General features: G+C 41.6%; 1 protein-coding gene across 1 annotated transcript in view; it reads right to left on the bottom strand.

The window, feature by feature from the left end:
- Positions 1-317: 317 nt before the first annotated feature.
- RGSL1 (regulator of G protein signaling like 1) overlaps positions 318-17,754 on the bottom strand; it is an 80,489-nt gene continuing 63,052 nt past the window's right edge. The window contains exons 20-24 of the mRNA XM_077157185.1: positions 7,687-7,779; positions 6,566-6,632; positions 5,386-5,584; positions 3,328-3,414; positions 318-1,325 (exon numbers count right to left, since the gene is read on the bottom strand). Of these exons, the coding sequence (XP_077013300.1) occupies positions 5,554-5,584; positions 6,566-6,632; positions 7,687-7,779 (191 nt within the window). The 3' untranslated portion in view covers positions 318-1,325; positions 3,328-3,414; positions 5,386-5,553. The remainder of the gene's footprint in view (positions 1,326-3,327; positions 3,415-5,385; positions 5,585-6,565; positions 6,633-7,686; positions 7,780-17,754) is intronic.

Raw genomic sequence — 17,754 nt, 5'->3', positions numbered from 1 at the left:
ACCCAGTATAAACTCCTTAACCTCCCTCTGACATTTAAGGGAGTTATTGAGTCTTTCTGAACAGAATCTCAGTGTGACACCAAAGAGACCTCAGATTTTTCATCAGATTTTGAAGCTGTTCACTAGTTATGTAGTCTGGGCTGTGATCCTGTACCTTTATGCTTCTATTACCTCATCTGTAGAACAAGGCTTATGATTCCTATTCTTGCTATTACATAGTAAGTTCTAAATAGAGGATTGCTAAGATTTGAATGTATGTGCAAAGGGGCCAAGTGTGCAGATACAGGGCACAAGAGGAAGTCTTTTTTCTCCTTTATTAATATCAAACATCTACAAAACCTCCAAAGGACTATGTGTGCAGTAGGAATTAAATAAATTTTTGGATGTCCTGGCCCCATGGATTATGTAGCTTCTTGGAGAAGGTGCATTGGGAATTTCCCTGTGAATTAACTCTTCAATTATTCCACTCTGGGTCAATCACATTCTACATGCTCTGGAAAGTTTAGAAAAAGGTGGAAAAAGCAGTAGCAACTGACATTCCCTGCCCCCTACTCTGCCAGGTCCTGTGCTGGCTGCACTTGGCCTATGTCACCTCAAGTTCATCCCCAAACAACCCAGTGAGATTGGGATCATCATCTCCATTACATACACAAGGGTGCTGGGACTCTGAGAAGCTAAATGACTGCTAAGGGTCACACAATTACTAAGGAGCAGAGATGGGATTTGAAACCAGCCAGCATCATGGAGAAACCTGAGCTCTGAAGGAATGGCACCAGGGCCTCCTGGGTTGGTGCTTGGCATCAGTAAGGGGAGGGTCCATCCAGTGTCGGGGCTGCTGGATGAGAGTGGCCAGCCCCTGGGCCTGGTCCAGGACTGGATGTAGTCTGCTGTACACTAATCTCCTGAATTGGAAGTGCCACCAGGAGCCCTCTGGGGGCACCATTGAGGAACACTGACACATGGATTTCCCAGGCCGTTTTCTTTAAGGAGAGGATGGGAGGCCCGCAGATTATGAATAGGGATGTCCTTTATTCTGGCTGATGTTCATTCACCCCTGATGGAGGTGGAGAGGTAGGACTGGCACCCTTAGGTATGGCCTGCAGGGGCCACCCTGTCTGCTGTGGTGACTTGGATCAGTTGGAAGCACTCGCAAGAGAGGAACAGATGACTTTTCACACCGCTGTGGATTTTCATGTCTCTGCTTGACACACAGATCTGAAGAGATTCCTGAAGGAGGAAGGCAGATTTCCCTCAGTTTTTTGCTTTTTCTGCTTTCCTCTGCCTCTTTCTGCAACTCTTTTGACTGAATGGGTTGTACGCGGTTCCTGAAAAAATAAGAAGTTCTTAAATCTAGCACTTCAGAGTGCTAGTCACAATCATAATTGATTATTGATTTGATTTTTGGTTAATAGCACTGCCTACTATAGTTGACTGTGAGGTCAGTGAAGGCTCAAACTCAAGGTTCTGTTTTCTCCACTACATTTCCAGCACCTAGCCCAGTACATTTACTCCTGCATTCAACACATACTTCTAGGGCAATAATGATGGGCATATATTACCATGTACTGGATGTTAAAAGGAAAATAGGATGTGGTTCATTCCCTTCAAAAGTATATAGTCTAAGGGCAATGTGACGGTGGCTCAGTGGCAGAATAATTGCCTGCCATGCCAGAAACCTGGGTTTGATTCCCAGTACCTACCCAAGTAAAAACATTTTAAAAAGTATATAGTCCATGTTAAAAAGAAAAAAGTATATAGTCCAGTAAGCGAGACGGGACATAAACATGTATTTTCAAAGACAGAAAAAAAATGTATCACAGAAGTAGAGGGTGAGAGAAGAGAGGAGAAATCCAGGAGACATCACAGGGTGACTGACACCTGATTTCATCAAGCAGAGAAAAAAGGGAAGGACATTTTAGACTATCATGTGGCAGGAGGCTGGAGTGCATGAGGGAGAGGCAAGAGATGAACCTGGAAACTTAGCCTGGGGTCAAATTGTCATGGCTTTGTATGCCATACTAAGGAGTTAAGAGGCTTTCTCAACCAAGAAAAGAAAGGGAATAAAGATGTTTCACATTAAGAAAATGACAAGATCAGATGTGGTGTTGGAGTGTAGAGTTAACTAGACATGTGTTGGGTATTGGTGGAGAGGGGAGCAAGGAGACCAAAACAACGAGGTTGCTTCAAAGGGCCAGGGATAGAAGATGAGGACCTGAACTGAGGCAGTGCAGTGGGGATAGAGGAGGGGCTGGATGTGAGAGAGGCATTTCCAAAGCAGAATGAGCAGAACTTCCTGTCACTAAGTTAACATGTGGGAGATGAGAGGAATGAATTGAGAGTGACTCTAAGTTTTCTACCTTGGAAGACTAGGTCATCAGTAACATGGTGAATAGAGATTGGCAATAAGGGAGATGAAGCTAGTTTGAGATAAGTAAAATTTGCAGTGTCCCATTAAGTAAATGGAAATATGGGTTCCGAATTTAGAAGAGGAGCCAGGGCTAGGGACACAAGCCAATGGGAGAGTGTATATTGTAAGAAGACAAGTTCAACCATAGACCCACGGGAAACAATTGTATTTGAGAAAATGGCAGAGGAGGAGTTCAGATGACTGAGAAAGGCAGAGGTAAGAAAGACACATGGCGTGCCCGAGGCTCTAGCCCGAGGCCCAGATTATGAGATTACCCATTCTTTTCTGGAGAAGTTGGCCTAGGGGACTGTGGTAGCCAGAACAATGCCCCCTCCCATCCTTCCCCAAAGCCATCCATACCCTAACCTCTAGAGTCTGTGAACATGCTGCCCAACATGACAAGATGAATTTTGCTGATGGAATAAAGGTTAAGGAATTTAAAACAGGGAGATGATCTGGGATTATCAGGTGGGCACACTATAACCCCTTAAAGTTGGAAAAGAAAGACAGAAGAAGGGATCAGAGAAATGGGATGACAAAAGAAGAGGCAGGAGAGAACTGAAGTGTGAAAGGGACTGAACTTGCCCTTGCTGGCTGTGAAGATGAGGGAAAGAGAGCCAAGGAATGTAGACAGCCTCCAGAGGCTGGGAAGAGACCTCAGTCCTACAATTGCTAAGAGGTGAATTCTGCCAACAGTCTGACTGAGCAAGGCAATGGGTCCTCCCCCAGAGCCTCCAGAAGGAAATGCAGTCCTGTGAAACCTTGGTATTAACCGTGTCAGACTTCTCACCCACAGAACTGTAAGACAGTAATATTGTGTTGTTTTAAGATGCTAAATGTATGGTAATTTTTATGGCGACAGTCAAAAAAACACAGGAAATAAATTAGTCCAGGCTCTTTACTTGGCTCCTCTTTCTCACCTTTATTGGAGATCTATGGGTCTATGGTTGGTATTTCTCTTCCTTCCCTTCCATGTTCTCTGTCTCAGATAGAGCCAGGACCCAAATCTATTTCCAAGAGAGAAAATAAAACAAAACAAAACTTAAAGCAATGATTGCAATTTAGTGGTCTGTGGGCCAGTCTTCCTCTAGTCAAGTTTTATTTGGCTTACAGCGAAAAACTAGGAAACTTTGTATAAAATCTGTATTTCCTATTCTTTTTCCTTACTTGCTCTGTCTCTTCTTCCTTCCCTTCTCTCTTTTTTCTTTCCCTTTTTTTAACTAAGAAGCTCTGGCAGCACTGGACTTGGCTTCCTGGAGCTGATGGTCTCTGTCCTCTTTGAGTTGTGTTCTCCAGTTCACCACAGTCTCTGCTACTCCTTGTCATCTTTCTTGGGCTTTTCTACTCATTTATGTCACCTGCCTACATTCTATAAGTGACTGACATTGTGACATTAGCCTAAAGCTTAATGTTAGAACCTGCTAGATCTGGGACATCTGCTGTGAGAGCATAAGAAGCCAAAGGAAGCAATCAGTAAGACTCACTAAAAGAGCAGTTTTTTTTTTCAATCCTATTCAAGGTGGTCCTAGTAAATGCTGTGAGGTTTTTAGAATAACATGTCTGTGGGTGCCTGTGTATACGAGTACATGAGCGTGCCCATAGGTGAGTATGGAGTATATGCAGAGAGAGATAATTAAGAAATGAGAAAATGGGGTAAAGAGTTGAACTTTTTTTTTCCTCCTTCCAACTTACAGGTTCATCCATGCCCCAGTCCTATGTGAGGTATTTAGACATGTGACCATGATTCAGTATTTTACTGGATTTTCATCAATCATCTGTTGCTGGCCTAGCATCCTCCCTGGTTTTGTGAGCATCCTCTCTGGGCTCTTGAGTTGTTCATTTTTGATGAAACTCTTTTCTGGTACCTCAATCCCAGTAATTGGGCTCTTCTCCATTCCTTTTCCAGGGTTTTGCTTTAGTTCTTTGTTTGATTTGCAGGAACAAGAATTCTGTCTCATGCTCTCTATTCCTCCTAATAGTTGAGGCTCTAGTTCTGTTATTTTGTCCTTGTTGCCTTCTTCTGGGCCTCCCCAACAGTAATGATTGCCTTGGTGCATGCCCTCCCAGTGGCCCTTGCCTCCATTCAGATCTCCCAATAGCCATGTCTGCCTACAGTCCTTCCTGGACCTCCTGCAATCAGAGCCCCACCAGAGGGTCTCACACTCCAAGGTATCCATGAGCCTTGTTCTGATATCACATTTTCTATCCTTGAGAAAAGTCTAGGAAATCAAGGATATCAGCAGAGCAGAAAACTTTGGCTAGAAATTTGATAGGATTCTTCAATAAGTTTTCTAGTCCTTCCTTGTTTGCAACCCAACAGGACAATGACCCAACTTCCCCAATGATCTCAAGTGGATGGCTCATTCAAGAAATGCTGTCATTTTACTCCTGATTTTATTCAAAGGACAAAACTCCAAAGGAGAGCTGTTCCTTTTGTGTAGACAAATTTGCATAGAAGGTTCCCATGGAATGAGCTCTGGAATGAGAACAAAAGCAGCATGTTTACTGCTGTTGGACTGTTGTTTACTATCTCGTAGTCTTGGGAAAGTCACTTACCCTTTCTGTGTTCAGTATCTCCTCTGTTTAAAGATAAATGATTAAATAAATAAATAAATAAATAATCTACCATTGTTGCTTACAGAGTTGTGAAGATCTACTGAGTCAATGGATATGAATCATTGCTCAAATGGAAGGTCCTAGCATTACAAGCTGCCTTTTAAATCTGGTACTGCTTATGATAACAGCACTTTGCTTCTTACAGTGTTCAATGACCTTCTACATCCATTTTTCATAGGATTTTTCAATTACCCTGAGGCAGCCAGGGATTTATACAAGACCATGAAGCCGCAGAGCCGGTCGCCTGACTCCAAGAGGGGGTCATTCTGCCACATGACCACTGTAGAAGACCATCTCTAATGGACCACCAGGCTCAGGGAGAGCAGAGGTGCTTCTGCCCATGCTCTCTGTTTGCATCTTACCCACTGCAGTCCAGCCCCACCACATCTGGGCCGTCATCCTGTTCCCCTTCTTGATCTATCCAGGGGGCATATGGCACGAGGTTATTTCATTTCTGACCAGAAGAGGTTCTGTCAGTGTTAGGAGGCTTCTGAGAGATGGTTTGCCTCTCTGTTGGGGGCCTGACTTGATTACTTCTTCTCCTTTTTGAGTGTTTTAGATCTGAAAGAAGAGAGAATAGTCCATTATCACAATGGTGATGAGGTAACCATACTTACACTCTCTGCTGGCTGGTTTGTGGCTGTCATTTTCTTTAGGAATGAGAGTGGTCAAAAGTAAAGTCTTTTGCTTTCAGGACAGGCCCTTTCACATTTTTATTTCATCTTTCCTCCCCCCAAGAATTTGTAACCTCTGAAGCCCTGCACTGCCCTTCCAGGATTAAGAGTCCCAAGGGATTAGGTTTGTCTTCCAGAAACCAGGACTGGCAAATGATGCCTGTTTAGTGCCAAGTTCCTGTTGGACCTGCAGCAGGTCTGAGAAGGTAGGGAGGCCTCCATTCAAAGAGCCTTCTGTCTATAACCTTGACCTCTAAACAGCAATTTGGCACTCCTCAGCTATGGCTTCTGTGACCCACCCTGAAGATTCTCCCAAAGCAGAGATAAGTTACGCTGAATCAGATTTTTTTTTTTTTTCACATGGGCAGGCACCGGAAATCAAATCCAGGTCTCCAGCATGGCAGGCGAGAACTCTGCCTGTTGATCCATGGTAACCCATGCTGAATCAGATTTTGACAGGCTCAAATCCTATCTGTTCTTATTGCCAATATCCTGCCAGGTTGCAGGACAGAGCAGCTCCTGTTTTTTTCCCACTTTATGTAGCTTACCTTAAAGGGCTTGAGTCTAAGGGAAGTCAGCAATAAAATATCATCTGGGACACTCTTTCCCAAGTGATATTTTTCTACTTGAGGGTGAGTGAGGGGCCCCATCTAGTTGGCAGGTGCATGAGATCACCACAGAGAAACACTTTCCTGGCTGTCTGTTCTAACTACAGGGCTCGCTGCAGGAGGCAAACTCAGCTTCTTGGTCCTACATGGAGGAGAATGTCAGGAGGTAGAACTAGGTTCTCTTGGAAGTTTTCCCATCTCCCACTGTATACTTGAACAAAGCAGCTCTGACACGAAGAAGTTTCCCAGCTCTTGCCTACCCTGTGAGAGGACTCAGTTGCAAGAGGGATGGCGCATGTTTCAGCTGGGAAAGGTTGCTAGATGAAGCTAAAGACAAACAAAGAGAGAAACTGCATTAAGATCTATGGCACAGATACAGCCACTGGAGGACCTCCAGACTTGGGAAGGGTTCTCCCAGGAGAGCTTCCAGGGAAAACCTCCAGGGCAGGCTTTGGGAAAGTGAAAGTAAGGTAAAACAAGGATGTTCTAGGGATATTTAGAAGACCTGATCCATCTGGTGCGATATATTTTTTTGTTCCAAGAAACATTTCATGTAGATGCAAAGGTCATGATACCAACCTCCAGAGACCCAGAGAATTAAATTAACGAGATTGGGCCAGATAAACATTAGAATCACAAGATTTTAGGGCTTGTTGGACAACCTGGATTGTGGGCTTCATGGTAGTCTCCCCCATTCAGGAAAGAGTTAACAGGTGCAAATGTGCAGACCAGGCAAGCTGGCATTCCATACCTGCGTGAAGCAGAGAAGCAGTATCCACAGCTGGAATGTAGCTGACAATTGGAATAGAAAGGAAAGGCTTGTTGTAGAAATGAAAGTAAGTTTGGTGCTTGGGAAGGAGATTGACTCCTTGGGACTGAAGATGAGGAAGTAAAAGAATATAATATAGACCCAGTATGGGAGGTTAAGACCACAGGGTATTACAGGGCTAAGAACAGTAGCACGAGACTCCAGATAGCAGGAGCTGTGGGATGGAGGGCTTGTTCAGGTGGTCTCCATCCAAGGGGGAGGTGACAATTGGGACGATAGGATTGCCTCTTCATAAAGACACACATCATATCTGTAAATGAGCAGAGTAAATGAGCTGGGATAGGAGAAGCTTACCTGCCTTTAAGGGACTATGAAAGAACCAAGAAGATAACATTATCCCAATGAGAGCTTTGGACAGTGACCTGGAAGTTGAGTGGGAGACCCATTTTCTATGCCATCTCTGCCACTCATACGTGATGTGATCCTGAGAAAGTCACCTTATATTTTAGGGGTCTTGGTTTCCTCATGGTAAATAAGGGGAATGGATAGCCAGTTACCCCCTAATTGAGGAGTGGACTTTTGGTATCAATGAGATTCCAATTCCAAACTTACAGTTTTGGAGTGGACTTGCTATCACTTCCCGCTGCTGAGGCCGCAACCACTCCACACCTCTATGCAGGGTGAACCTTAAGATGGCGTGGTCCCCTGGGAAGGGAAGAGGGGAGGGGGCATGAGAAACCCTCAGGACAACATCTGACAAGAGGAGTCTCTAAATAAGCAAGAAAGCTCTTTGTCTAACATTCCTTAGGTTACAGATGTTAGTGCTAGAACATTATCTAAATCCCAAACTTTGTGTCTCAGAGGAGGGGCCTGAGGCTCAGAGAAGGGAGGCAGCATGGTCAAGGTCACTCAGTTTATACCCAGTGGGTCTCCAGGCCTGGAGGCCAAGTGGCCTGACTCCTTAATTCAGGGCATCCCACTACCCTCTTCCTCCTTTTGAATACTAGAAGACATTTGGGAATTTCATTCCTGGAGCTCAGACATAAGAAATAAACCAAAGGTGGAAGCTCCTTTGTATATGCCTTGGAATGAGAGTTGTTTTCCTGTCCTTTCTACTTGCCTCCCTTTCATTTTTCTCCGACTATTTTCCTACTCTTTCTCCAGCCTTGCCCCCCATCCTAACTGAGCTTTTTCATCCACAGGGACATTTAGTCCCATATGCTGAAGAGATTGCGGATTTTTGTCTGCTGTCATGGCATTTCTCAAGGCAGAGACAAGAACACTAAATAATGTCCATTGATTATCAGGGCTACTTCAGCCAGGGAGGCAGGTGATTTATTTGCACTAGAGGTGAGGACCCTGTCAAGGGCCAGGGACTGAGCTGAACTCTAAAACAAATTAGAATTGCTTCTGCAATATTTCAGGCAAGCCAGAGATAGATTTAGGTCACTTGGGCCTTTGTGTGCACTCCAAAAAGAAGGTGGAAGACTTGTTTGAAAGAGCTGGGGGTGGGGCCAGGGATCGAATATCTGGGAACATGGACAAAAGAATGGGGCAGGTTTGCACTAAAAGCAGTGGAATGCTCAGCTCCTTCATGGGCAGTTAGTTGCTGTTTTTAGTTTTCATATTTTGGGGAGAAGTGCAGGGTCCGGGAATCAAACCCAGGTCTCCCGCATGGCAGACAAGAATTCTACCTCTGAGCTACACTTGCACTGCCCCTAGTTGCTGTTTTTAAATTCTCCTGCCCTGTCCCCATATTTTGTTCTAAGGCTAACACTGTCCCCAAACCTAGGCCTGTTCTCTTTGGCTCCCCGAACCCTCCACTGCAGAGACACCTAGCCTTGCCTCACCAGGTACCCTTGTTCCTCTCATCAAAATTCCTTTTTGCTCAAGCACTGGTTTTTAACTGATCTGAACTAAAGTGTGGGTGCAGACATCAATTTTATTGTTAACTCCTCCACGGATATCCTTCTTCACCAAAAAAGCTCTCTCTCTCTCATTTTTTTCTGATTACACCATTTACACTAGCTGTATAAAGTTTAGAAAATGTGGAACAGTAAATCTCTCTATTATTCATCTATCCTTCATAATCCTACCACTCAAAGATAACCCTGTTAACACTTGCATGTTTCCAAGTTTTTCCTCATATATTCATAAAATTATATATATATGTCTAAAGATATATGTGTGTATATATAATTATACCCCTTGTTCAGTCTTTTATCATTTTCTTACTTACGATGATAATAAATGTTCCTGAAATGGTAGCTTTAATGGCAATAGTTGAAGCAGGGGACTCCTTAAACAGCAGCAAACCAAGATGCCACCTCTGTTTCACCACCACACAGGCTGTAACAAGCATGCCCAGAGGTATATGGGAGTTGCTGCTGGGAGCAGTACCTGGAGGACTGCTCTCTTGCCAGGACTGCTAGCCACAGATTAAATATCCTTTCCTCCGAGTGCTGCCCCATGGTGAGGGGCAAGTTAATTAAATTCCTACCCTTCCAACCATGGAGGCGAGAAGACAGTGGGATAATATATTTAAGATACTAAACGAGAAAAACTGCCAACCAAGAATTCTATATCCAGCAAAACTATCCTTCAAAAATGAGGTGGAAATTAAAACATTTGCAAATAAAAATTCACTGAGAGAATCTGTGACCAAGAGATTGGCTCTGTAAGAAATACTAAAGGGAGCACTAGAGACAGATAAGAAAAGACAGGAGAGAAAAGTGTGGAGAGGAGTATAGAAATGAAGACTATAAGTAAAGGTAAAAATAAGAAAAATCAGATATACATATATAATCCAAAAGGCATAATGGTAGAAGAAAGAACTGCTCGTACAGTAATAACACTAAATGTGAATAGATTACACTCCCCAATCAAAAGACATAGACTGGCAGAATGGATTAAAAAACAGAACCCATCTATATGCTGTCTACAGGAAATACATCTTAGACCCAAGGATAAACATACGTTGAAAGTAAAAGGTTGGGAAAAGATATTCCATGCAAATAACAATCAGAAAAGAGCAGGAGTAGCTATACTAATATCCAACAAATTAGACTTCAAATGTAAACAGTTAAAAGAGACAAAGAAGGACACTATGTATTAATAAAAGGAAAAATTCAAGAAGACATAACAATCATAAATATTTATGCACTGAGCCAGAATGCTCCAAAATACATGAGGTAAACAGTGAAAATACTGAAAAGAGAAATTGTGATGGTTTGAAATGATGTATGCCCCCTAGAAAAGCCATGTTTTAATCAAAATCCCATTTCATAAAGGTAGAATAATCCTTATTCAATAATATATGTTTGAAACTGTAATCAGATCATTTCCAGGATGATGTGATTTAGTCAAGAGTGGTTGTTAAGCTGGATTAGGTGATGACATGTCTCCACCCATTTGGGTGGGTCTTCATTGGTTTATTGGAGTTCTATAAAAGAGGAAACATTTGGAGAATGAGAGATTTAGACAGAGCAGAGAATGCTGCAGCACCACGAAGCAGAGAGTCTACCAGCTAGCAACCTTTGGAGATGAAGAAGGAAAATGCCTTCCAGAGTGCTTCATGAAACAGGAAGCCAGGAGAGAAAGCCAGCAGATGATGCCTTGCTCACCATGTGCCCTTCCAGCCAAGAGAGAAATTGTGACTGTGTTCACTGTGTGCCTTCTCACTTGAGAGAGAAACCCTGAACTTCACTGACCTTCTTGAACCAAGGTATCTTTCCCTGGAAACCTTTGATTGGACATTTCTATAGACTTGTTGTAGTTGGGACATTATCTTGGCCTTAGAACTGTAAACTAGCAACTTATTAAATTCCTCTTGTTTTTTGTTTTGTTTTGTTTACATGGGCAGGCACCAGGAATCGAACCCGGGTCCTCTGGTATTGCAGGCAAGCATTCCTGCCTGCTGAGCCACCGTGGCCCACCCTAAATTCCCCTTGTTAAAAGCCATTCCATTTCTGGTATATTACATTCTGGCAGCTAGCAAACTAGAACAGAAATAGACACATCTACTGTAATAGTTGGACACTTCAATTTCCCACTCTCAGCAATGGACAGAACATCTAGGCAGAGGATTAATAAAGAAACAGAGAATTTGAATAATATGACAAATGAGCTAGACTTAACAGACATATATAGAACATTACACCCCACAACAGCAGGATACACCTTTTTCTCAAGTGCTCATGGATCATTCTCAAGAATAGATCATATGCTGGGTCACAAGGCAAGTTTCAATAAATTTAAAAAGATTGAAATCATACAAAACACTTTCTCAGATCATAAAGGAATGAAGCTGGAAATCAATAATAGGCAGAGTGCCAGAAAATTCACAAATATATGGAGGCTCAATAACACACTCTTAAACAAGCAGTGTGTCAAAGAAGAAATTACAAGAGAAATCAGTAAATATCTCGAGGCAAATGAAAATGAAAACACAACATGTTAAAATTTATGGGATGCAGCAAAGGCAATGCTAAAAGGGAAATTTATTGCCCTAAATGCCTATTTCAAAAAAGAAGAAAGGGGAAAAATTCAGGAATTAACTGTCCACTTGGAAGAACTAGAGAAAGAACAGCAAATTAACCCCAAAGCAAGCAAAAGGAAAGAAATAGCAAAGATTAGAGTAGAAATAAATGAAATTGAGAACATGAAAACAATTGAGAAAATCAGCAAAACCAGAAGTTGGTTCTATGAGAAAATCAATAAGATTGATGGACCCTTAGTGAGGTTGACAAAAAGAGAGAGGACGCAAATAAATAAAACCAGAAATGGAAGAGGAGACATAACCTCTGACCCCACAGAAATAAAAGAAGTAATGAGAGGATACTATGGACAACTTTATGCTAATAAACTAGACAATGTAGATGAAATTGACAACTTTGTAGAAGGGCATGAACAACCAACATTGACTTGAGAAGAAATAGACCACCTCAACAAACCAATCACAAAGAAATTGAATCAGTCATTAAGAAGCTCCCCAAAAAGAAAAGCCCAGGACCAGATGGCTTCACATGTGAATTCTACCAAACGTTCCAGAAAGAATTAGTGCCAATCCTGCTCAAACTCTTCAAAAAAACTGAAGAGGAGGGAAAGCTACCTAACTCATTCCATGAAGCCAATATCACCCTCATACCAAAGCCAGACGAAGATATTACAAGAAAAGAAAACTACAGACCAATGTCTTTAATGAATATAGATGCAAAAATCCTCAACAAAATATAGCAGCACATTAAAAATGTTATACACCATGACCAAGTAGGATTCATCCCAGGTATGCAAGGATGGTTCAACATAAGAAAATCAATTAATGTAATACACCATATCACAAACCAAAGCAGAAAAACCACACGATCATCTCAATTGATGCAGAAAAGGTATATGACAAAATTCAACTTCCTGAAAACTTTCCCCCTAAGATCAGGAACAAGACAAAGATGTCCACTATCACCCCTGTTATTTAACATTGTGTTGGAAGTTCTAGCCAGAGTAATTAGACAAGAAAAAGAAATATAAGACATCAAAATTGGAAAGGAAGAAGTAAAACTCTCACTGTTTGCAGATGATATGATACTATATGTCACAAACCCTGAAAAATCCACAGCAAAACTACTAGAGCTAATAAATGAGTACAGCAAAGTGGCAGGTTACAAGATCAACACTCAAAAAGTTGTAGTGTTTCTATACACTAGTAATGAACAATCTGAGGGGGAAATCAAGAAAAAATTCCATTTACAATTGCAACCAAAAGAATAAAATATTTTAGGAATAAATTTAACTAAAGAGACAAAAGACCTATACAAAGAAAACTACAGGAAATTGTCAAAAGAAATCACAGAAGATGGAAGGGCATACCATGTTCATGGATTGGAAGACTAAATATATTTAAGATGTCAATTCTCCCTAAATTGGTTTACAAATTCAATGTAATACCAATTAAAATCCCCAAAATTTACTTTTCAGAACTAGAAAAACCAATAACCAAATTTATCTGTAGGGGCAGAGTGCCCCGAATAGCTAAAAATATCCTGATAAAGAAAAATGAAGTTGGAGGCCTCACGCTACCTGACTTTAAGACATATTATGAAGCTACAGTGGTCAAAACAGCATGGTATTGGCATAAAGATAGATATACTGACCAATGGAATCAAATAGTATGTTCAGATATAGACCCTCTCATCTATGGACAATTGATCTTTGATAAGGCAGTCAAGCCAACTCACCTGGGACATAACAGTCTCTTCAATAAATGGTGCCCAGACAATTGGATATCCACATGCAAAATAATGAAAGAGGACCCATATCTCACAACCTATACAAAAATTAACCCAAAATGGATCAAAGACCTAAACATTAGATCTAAGACCATAAAACTTTTAGAAAAAAAATACAGGTAAATATCTTACCAATCTTATAATAGGAGGCGGTTTCCTAGACCTTACACCCAAAGAATGAGCACTGAATAATAAATAAATGGGAACTCCTCAAAATTAAATACTTTCGTGCATCAAAGATCTTCATCAAGAAAGTAAAAAGACAGTCTACACAATGGGAGACAATATTTGGAAATAATATATCAGATAAGGGTCTAGTATCCAGAATATATAAAGAGATTGTTCAACTCAACAACAAAAAGACAGACAACCCAATTACAAAATGGGCAAAAGGCATGAACAGACACTTCTCAGAAGAGGAAATACAAATGGCCAAAAGGCTCATGAAAAGATGCTCAACTTCTCTGGCTATTAGGGAAATGCTAATCAAAACCACAATGAGGCTGGGGGCCAAGATGGCGGCTTAGTAAGGTGTGCGCATCTTAGTTCCTCCTCCAGAACAACTACTAAATAACCAAAAACAGTATAGAACAGCTCCTGGAGCCACGACAGAAACCGGACACACAGCATACACCAGTCTGGACTGGCTGGACCAGCTGCGAGACTCCGCAGTGGTGAGTTCCCCGAGCGGCACACGCTTACCCGGGCCGAGGTGGCTGGAGGTCGGCGCCCCTCCCTCACGGGCGGCTTCCCGGACGGCTGAGAGTCTTGGAGAGGTGAGTTCCCCAAGCCATGGCGGCTGGCGGCCGGCACCCCTCCCTTGCGGGTGGCTTCCCAGACTGGCCGCGAGTCTCGGATCAGCGAGATCCCCAAGCTGCGGTGGCCGGTGACCAGCACCCCTCCCCCACAGGCGGCTTCCTGGTACGGCTGCAAGGCTCGGATCAGCGAGTTCCCTAAGCCGCGGTGGCCGGTGACTGGCGCCCCCTCCCCCACAGGCAGCCTCCTGGAGGGAAAGGAAAGAGTCTCCAACAGTAGCAAGGACTGAGTCCAACCAAACACCAATAGTGGCATTAATAAACAAATTCTGACTACTAAAAATAGGCCCCCAGCTCAGGCGAAACTGATCAAGGCAGAAGTCGCCTATTGGGCTAACTGAAAGAGAGGAAAGGGGGCGAAACAGAGCCTTCTGCTGCTGTTTCTACATAGGCTTGGCCACCTCTGGACTCAGCGCTGGGATTACACAGGTTGCAACTGCCCCAAACGCAGAAACAGGCTGCTTTCAGGGCTCTCTACCACATGAACCTTCCCCACGGGAGGGGTGAAATGCAACTCAGGTGGAATCCCTCTCTCAAGGAATTCAGATCCCAGGACTTCACAATTTGAAGCCATTAAAACCAGCCTACAACCTGTCCTCTGTCTCCACCATGCACCCAGCAGGGAGAGCCTTCCAAAGTTAAAGGAGCCACAACATCTTTTGCTGGTGGGACCCGCAGACAGACAAGCGCAAAATACTGGGCAGAATAAGAAAAACAGATCCCAGAGACTTCACAGGAAAGTCTTTCAACCTGCTGGGTCTCACACTCAGGGAAATCTGATTAAATGTCCAGATGCCGGCAAAAAATAACAAATCACACCAGGAAAACTGAAGATATGGTCCAGTCAAAGGAACAAACCAATAGTTCAAATGAGATACAGGAACTGAGACAACTAATTCTGAATATATAAACAGAAATGGAAAACCTCTTCAAAAACCAAATCAATAAATTGAGGGAGGACATGAAGAAGGCAAGGGATTAACAAAAAGAAGAAATGGAAAGTCTGAAAAAACAAATCACAGAACTTATGGGAATGAAAGATACAGTAGAAGAGATGAAAAAAACAGTGGAAACCTACAATGGTAGATTTCAAGAGACAGAGGTTAGAATTAGTGAACTGGAGGATGGAACATCTGAAATCCAAAAAGAAACAGAAACTATAGGGAAAAGAATGGAAAAATTTGAGCAGGGGCTCAGGGAATTGAATGATAATATGAAGCGCACAAATATACGTGTTGTGGGTGTCCCAGAAGGAGAAGAGAAGAGAAAAGGAGGAGAAAAACTAATAGAAGAAATTATCACTGAAAATTTCCCAACTCTTATGAAAGACCTAAAATTACAGATTTAAGATGTGCAGCACACCCCAAAGAGAATAGATCCAAATAGGCGTTCTCCAAGACACTTACTAGTCAGAATGTCAGAGGTCAAAGAGAAAGAGAGGATCTTGAAAGCAGCAAGAGAAAAACAATCCATCACATACAAGGGAAACCCAATAAGACTATGTGTAGATTTCTCAGCAGAAACCATGGAGGCAAGAAGACAGTGGGATGATATATTTAAATTACTAAAAGAGAAAAACTGCCAACCAAGAATTCTATATCCAGCAAAATTGTACTTCAAAAATGAGGGAGAAATTAAAACATTTTCAGACAAAAAGTCACTGAGAGAATTTGTGACCAAGAGACCAGCGCTGCAAGAAATACTAAAGGGAGCACTAGAGTCAGATACGAAAAGACAGAAGGGAGAGGTGTGGAGAAGAGTGTAGAAAGAAGGAAAATTAGATGTGATATATATAATACAAAAGGCAAAATGGTAGAGGAAAGTATTACCCAAACAGTAATAACACTAAATGTTAATGGACTGAATTCCCCAATCAAAAGACATAGACTGGCAGAATGGATTAAAAAACAGGATCCTTCTATATGCTGTCTACAGGAAACACATCTTAGACCCAAAGATAAACATAGGTTGAAAGTGAAAGGTTGGGAAAAAATATTTCATGCAAATAACAACCAGAAAAGAGCAGGAGTAGCTATACTAATATCCAACAAATTAGACTTCAAATGTAAAACAGTTAAAAGAGACAAAGAAGCATACCATCTACTAATAAAAGGAACAATTAAACAAGAAGACATAACAATCATAAATATTTACGCACCGAATCAGAATGCTCCAAAATACATGAGGAATACACTGAAAATACTGAAAAGGGAAATAGACACATCTACCATAATAGTTGGAGACTTCAATTCCCCACTCTCATCAATGGACAGAACATCTAGACAGAGGATCAATAAAGAAACAGAGAATTTGAATATTACAATAAATGAGCTAGACTTAACAGACATTTATAGGACATTACACCCCACAACAGCAGGATACACCTTTTTCTCAAGTGCTCATGGATCATTCTCAAAGATAGACCATATGCTGGGTCACAAAGCAAGTCTCAACAAATTTAAAAAGATTGAAATCATACACAACACTTTCTCAGATCATAAAGGAATGAAGTTGGAAATCAATAATAGGCAGAGTGCCAGAAAATTCACAAATACATGGAGGCTCAACAACACACTCTTAAACAACCAGTGGGTCAAGGAAGAAATTACAAGAGAAATTAGTAAATATCTTGAGGTGAATGAAAATGAAAACACAACATATCAAAACCTATGGGACGCAGCAAAGGCAGTGCTAAGAGGGAAATTTATTGCCCTAAATGCCTATATCAGAAAAGAAGAAAGGGCAAAAATTCGGGAATTAACTGTCCACTTGGAAGAACTGGAGAAAGAACAGCAAACTAACCCCAAAGCACCCAAAAGGAAAGAAATAACAAAGATTAGAGCAGAAATAAATGAAATTGAGAACATGAAAACAATAGAGAAAATCGATAAGACCAGAAGTTGGTTCTATGAGAAAATCAACAAGATTGATGGGCCCTTAGCAAGATTGACAAAAAGAAGAAGAGAGAGGACACAAATAAATAAGATCAGAAATGGAAGAGGAGACATAACCACTGACCTCACAGAAATAAAGGAGGTAATAACAAGATACTATGAACAACTTTATGCTAATAAATACAACAATGTAGATGAAATGGACAGGTTCCTAGAAAGGCATGAACAACCAACTTTGACTCAAGAAGAAATAGATGACCTCAACAAACCAATCACAAGTAAAGAAATTGAATCAGTCATTCAAAAGCTTCCCAAAAAGAAAAGTCCAGGACCAGATGGCTTCACATGTGAATTCTACCAAACATTCCAGAAAGAATTAGTACCAACTCTGCTCAAACTCTTCAAAAAAATTGAAGTGGAGGGAAAGCTACCTAATTCATTCTATGAAGCCAACATCACCCTCATACCAAAACCAGACAAAGATATTACGAAAAAAGAAAACTACAGACCAATCTCTCTAATGAATATAGATGCAAAAATCCTCAACAAAATTCTAGCAAATCGTATCCAGCAACACATTAAAAGAATTATACATCATGACCAAGTAGGATTCATCCCAGGTATGCAAGGATGGTTCAACATAAGAAAATCAATTAATGTAATACACCATATCAACAAATCAAAGAA

The sequence above is a fragment of the Tamandua tetradactyla genome, chromosome 4 (genome assembly GCF_023851605.1).
Source record: "Tamandua tetradactyla isolate mTamTet1 chromosome 4, mTamTet1.pri, whole genome shotgun sequence".
Classification (NCBI taxonomy): Eukaryota; Metazoa; Chordata; class Mammalia; order Pilosa; family Myrmecophagidae; genus Tamandua; species Tamandua tetradactyla.
Note: the sequence above shows the minus strand (reverse complement) of the source record. Positions and strands in the feature narration are given on the sequence as shown.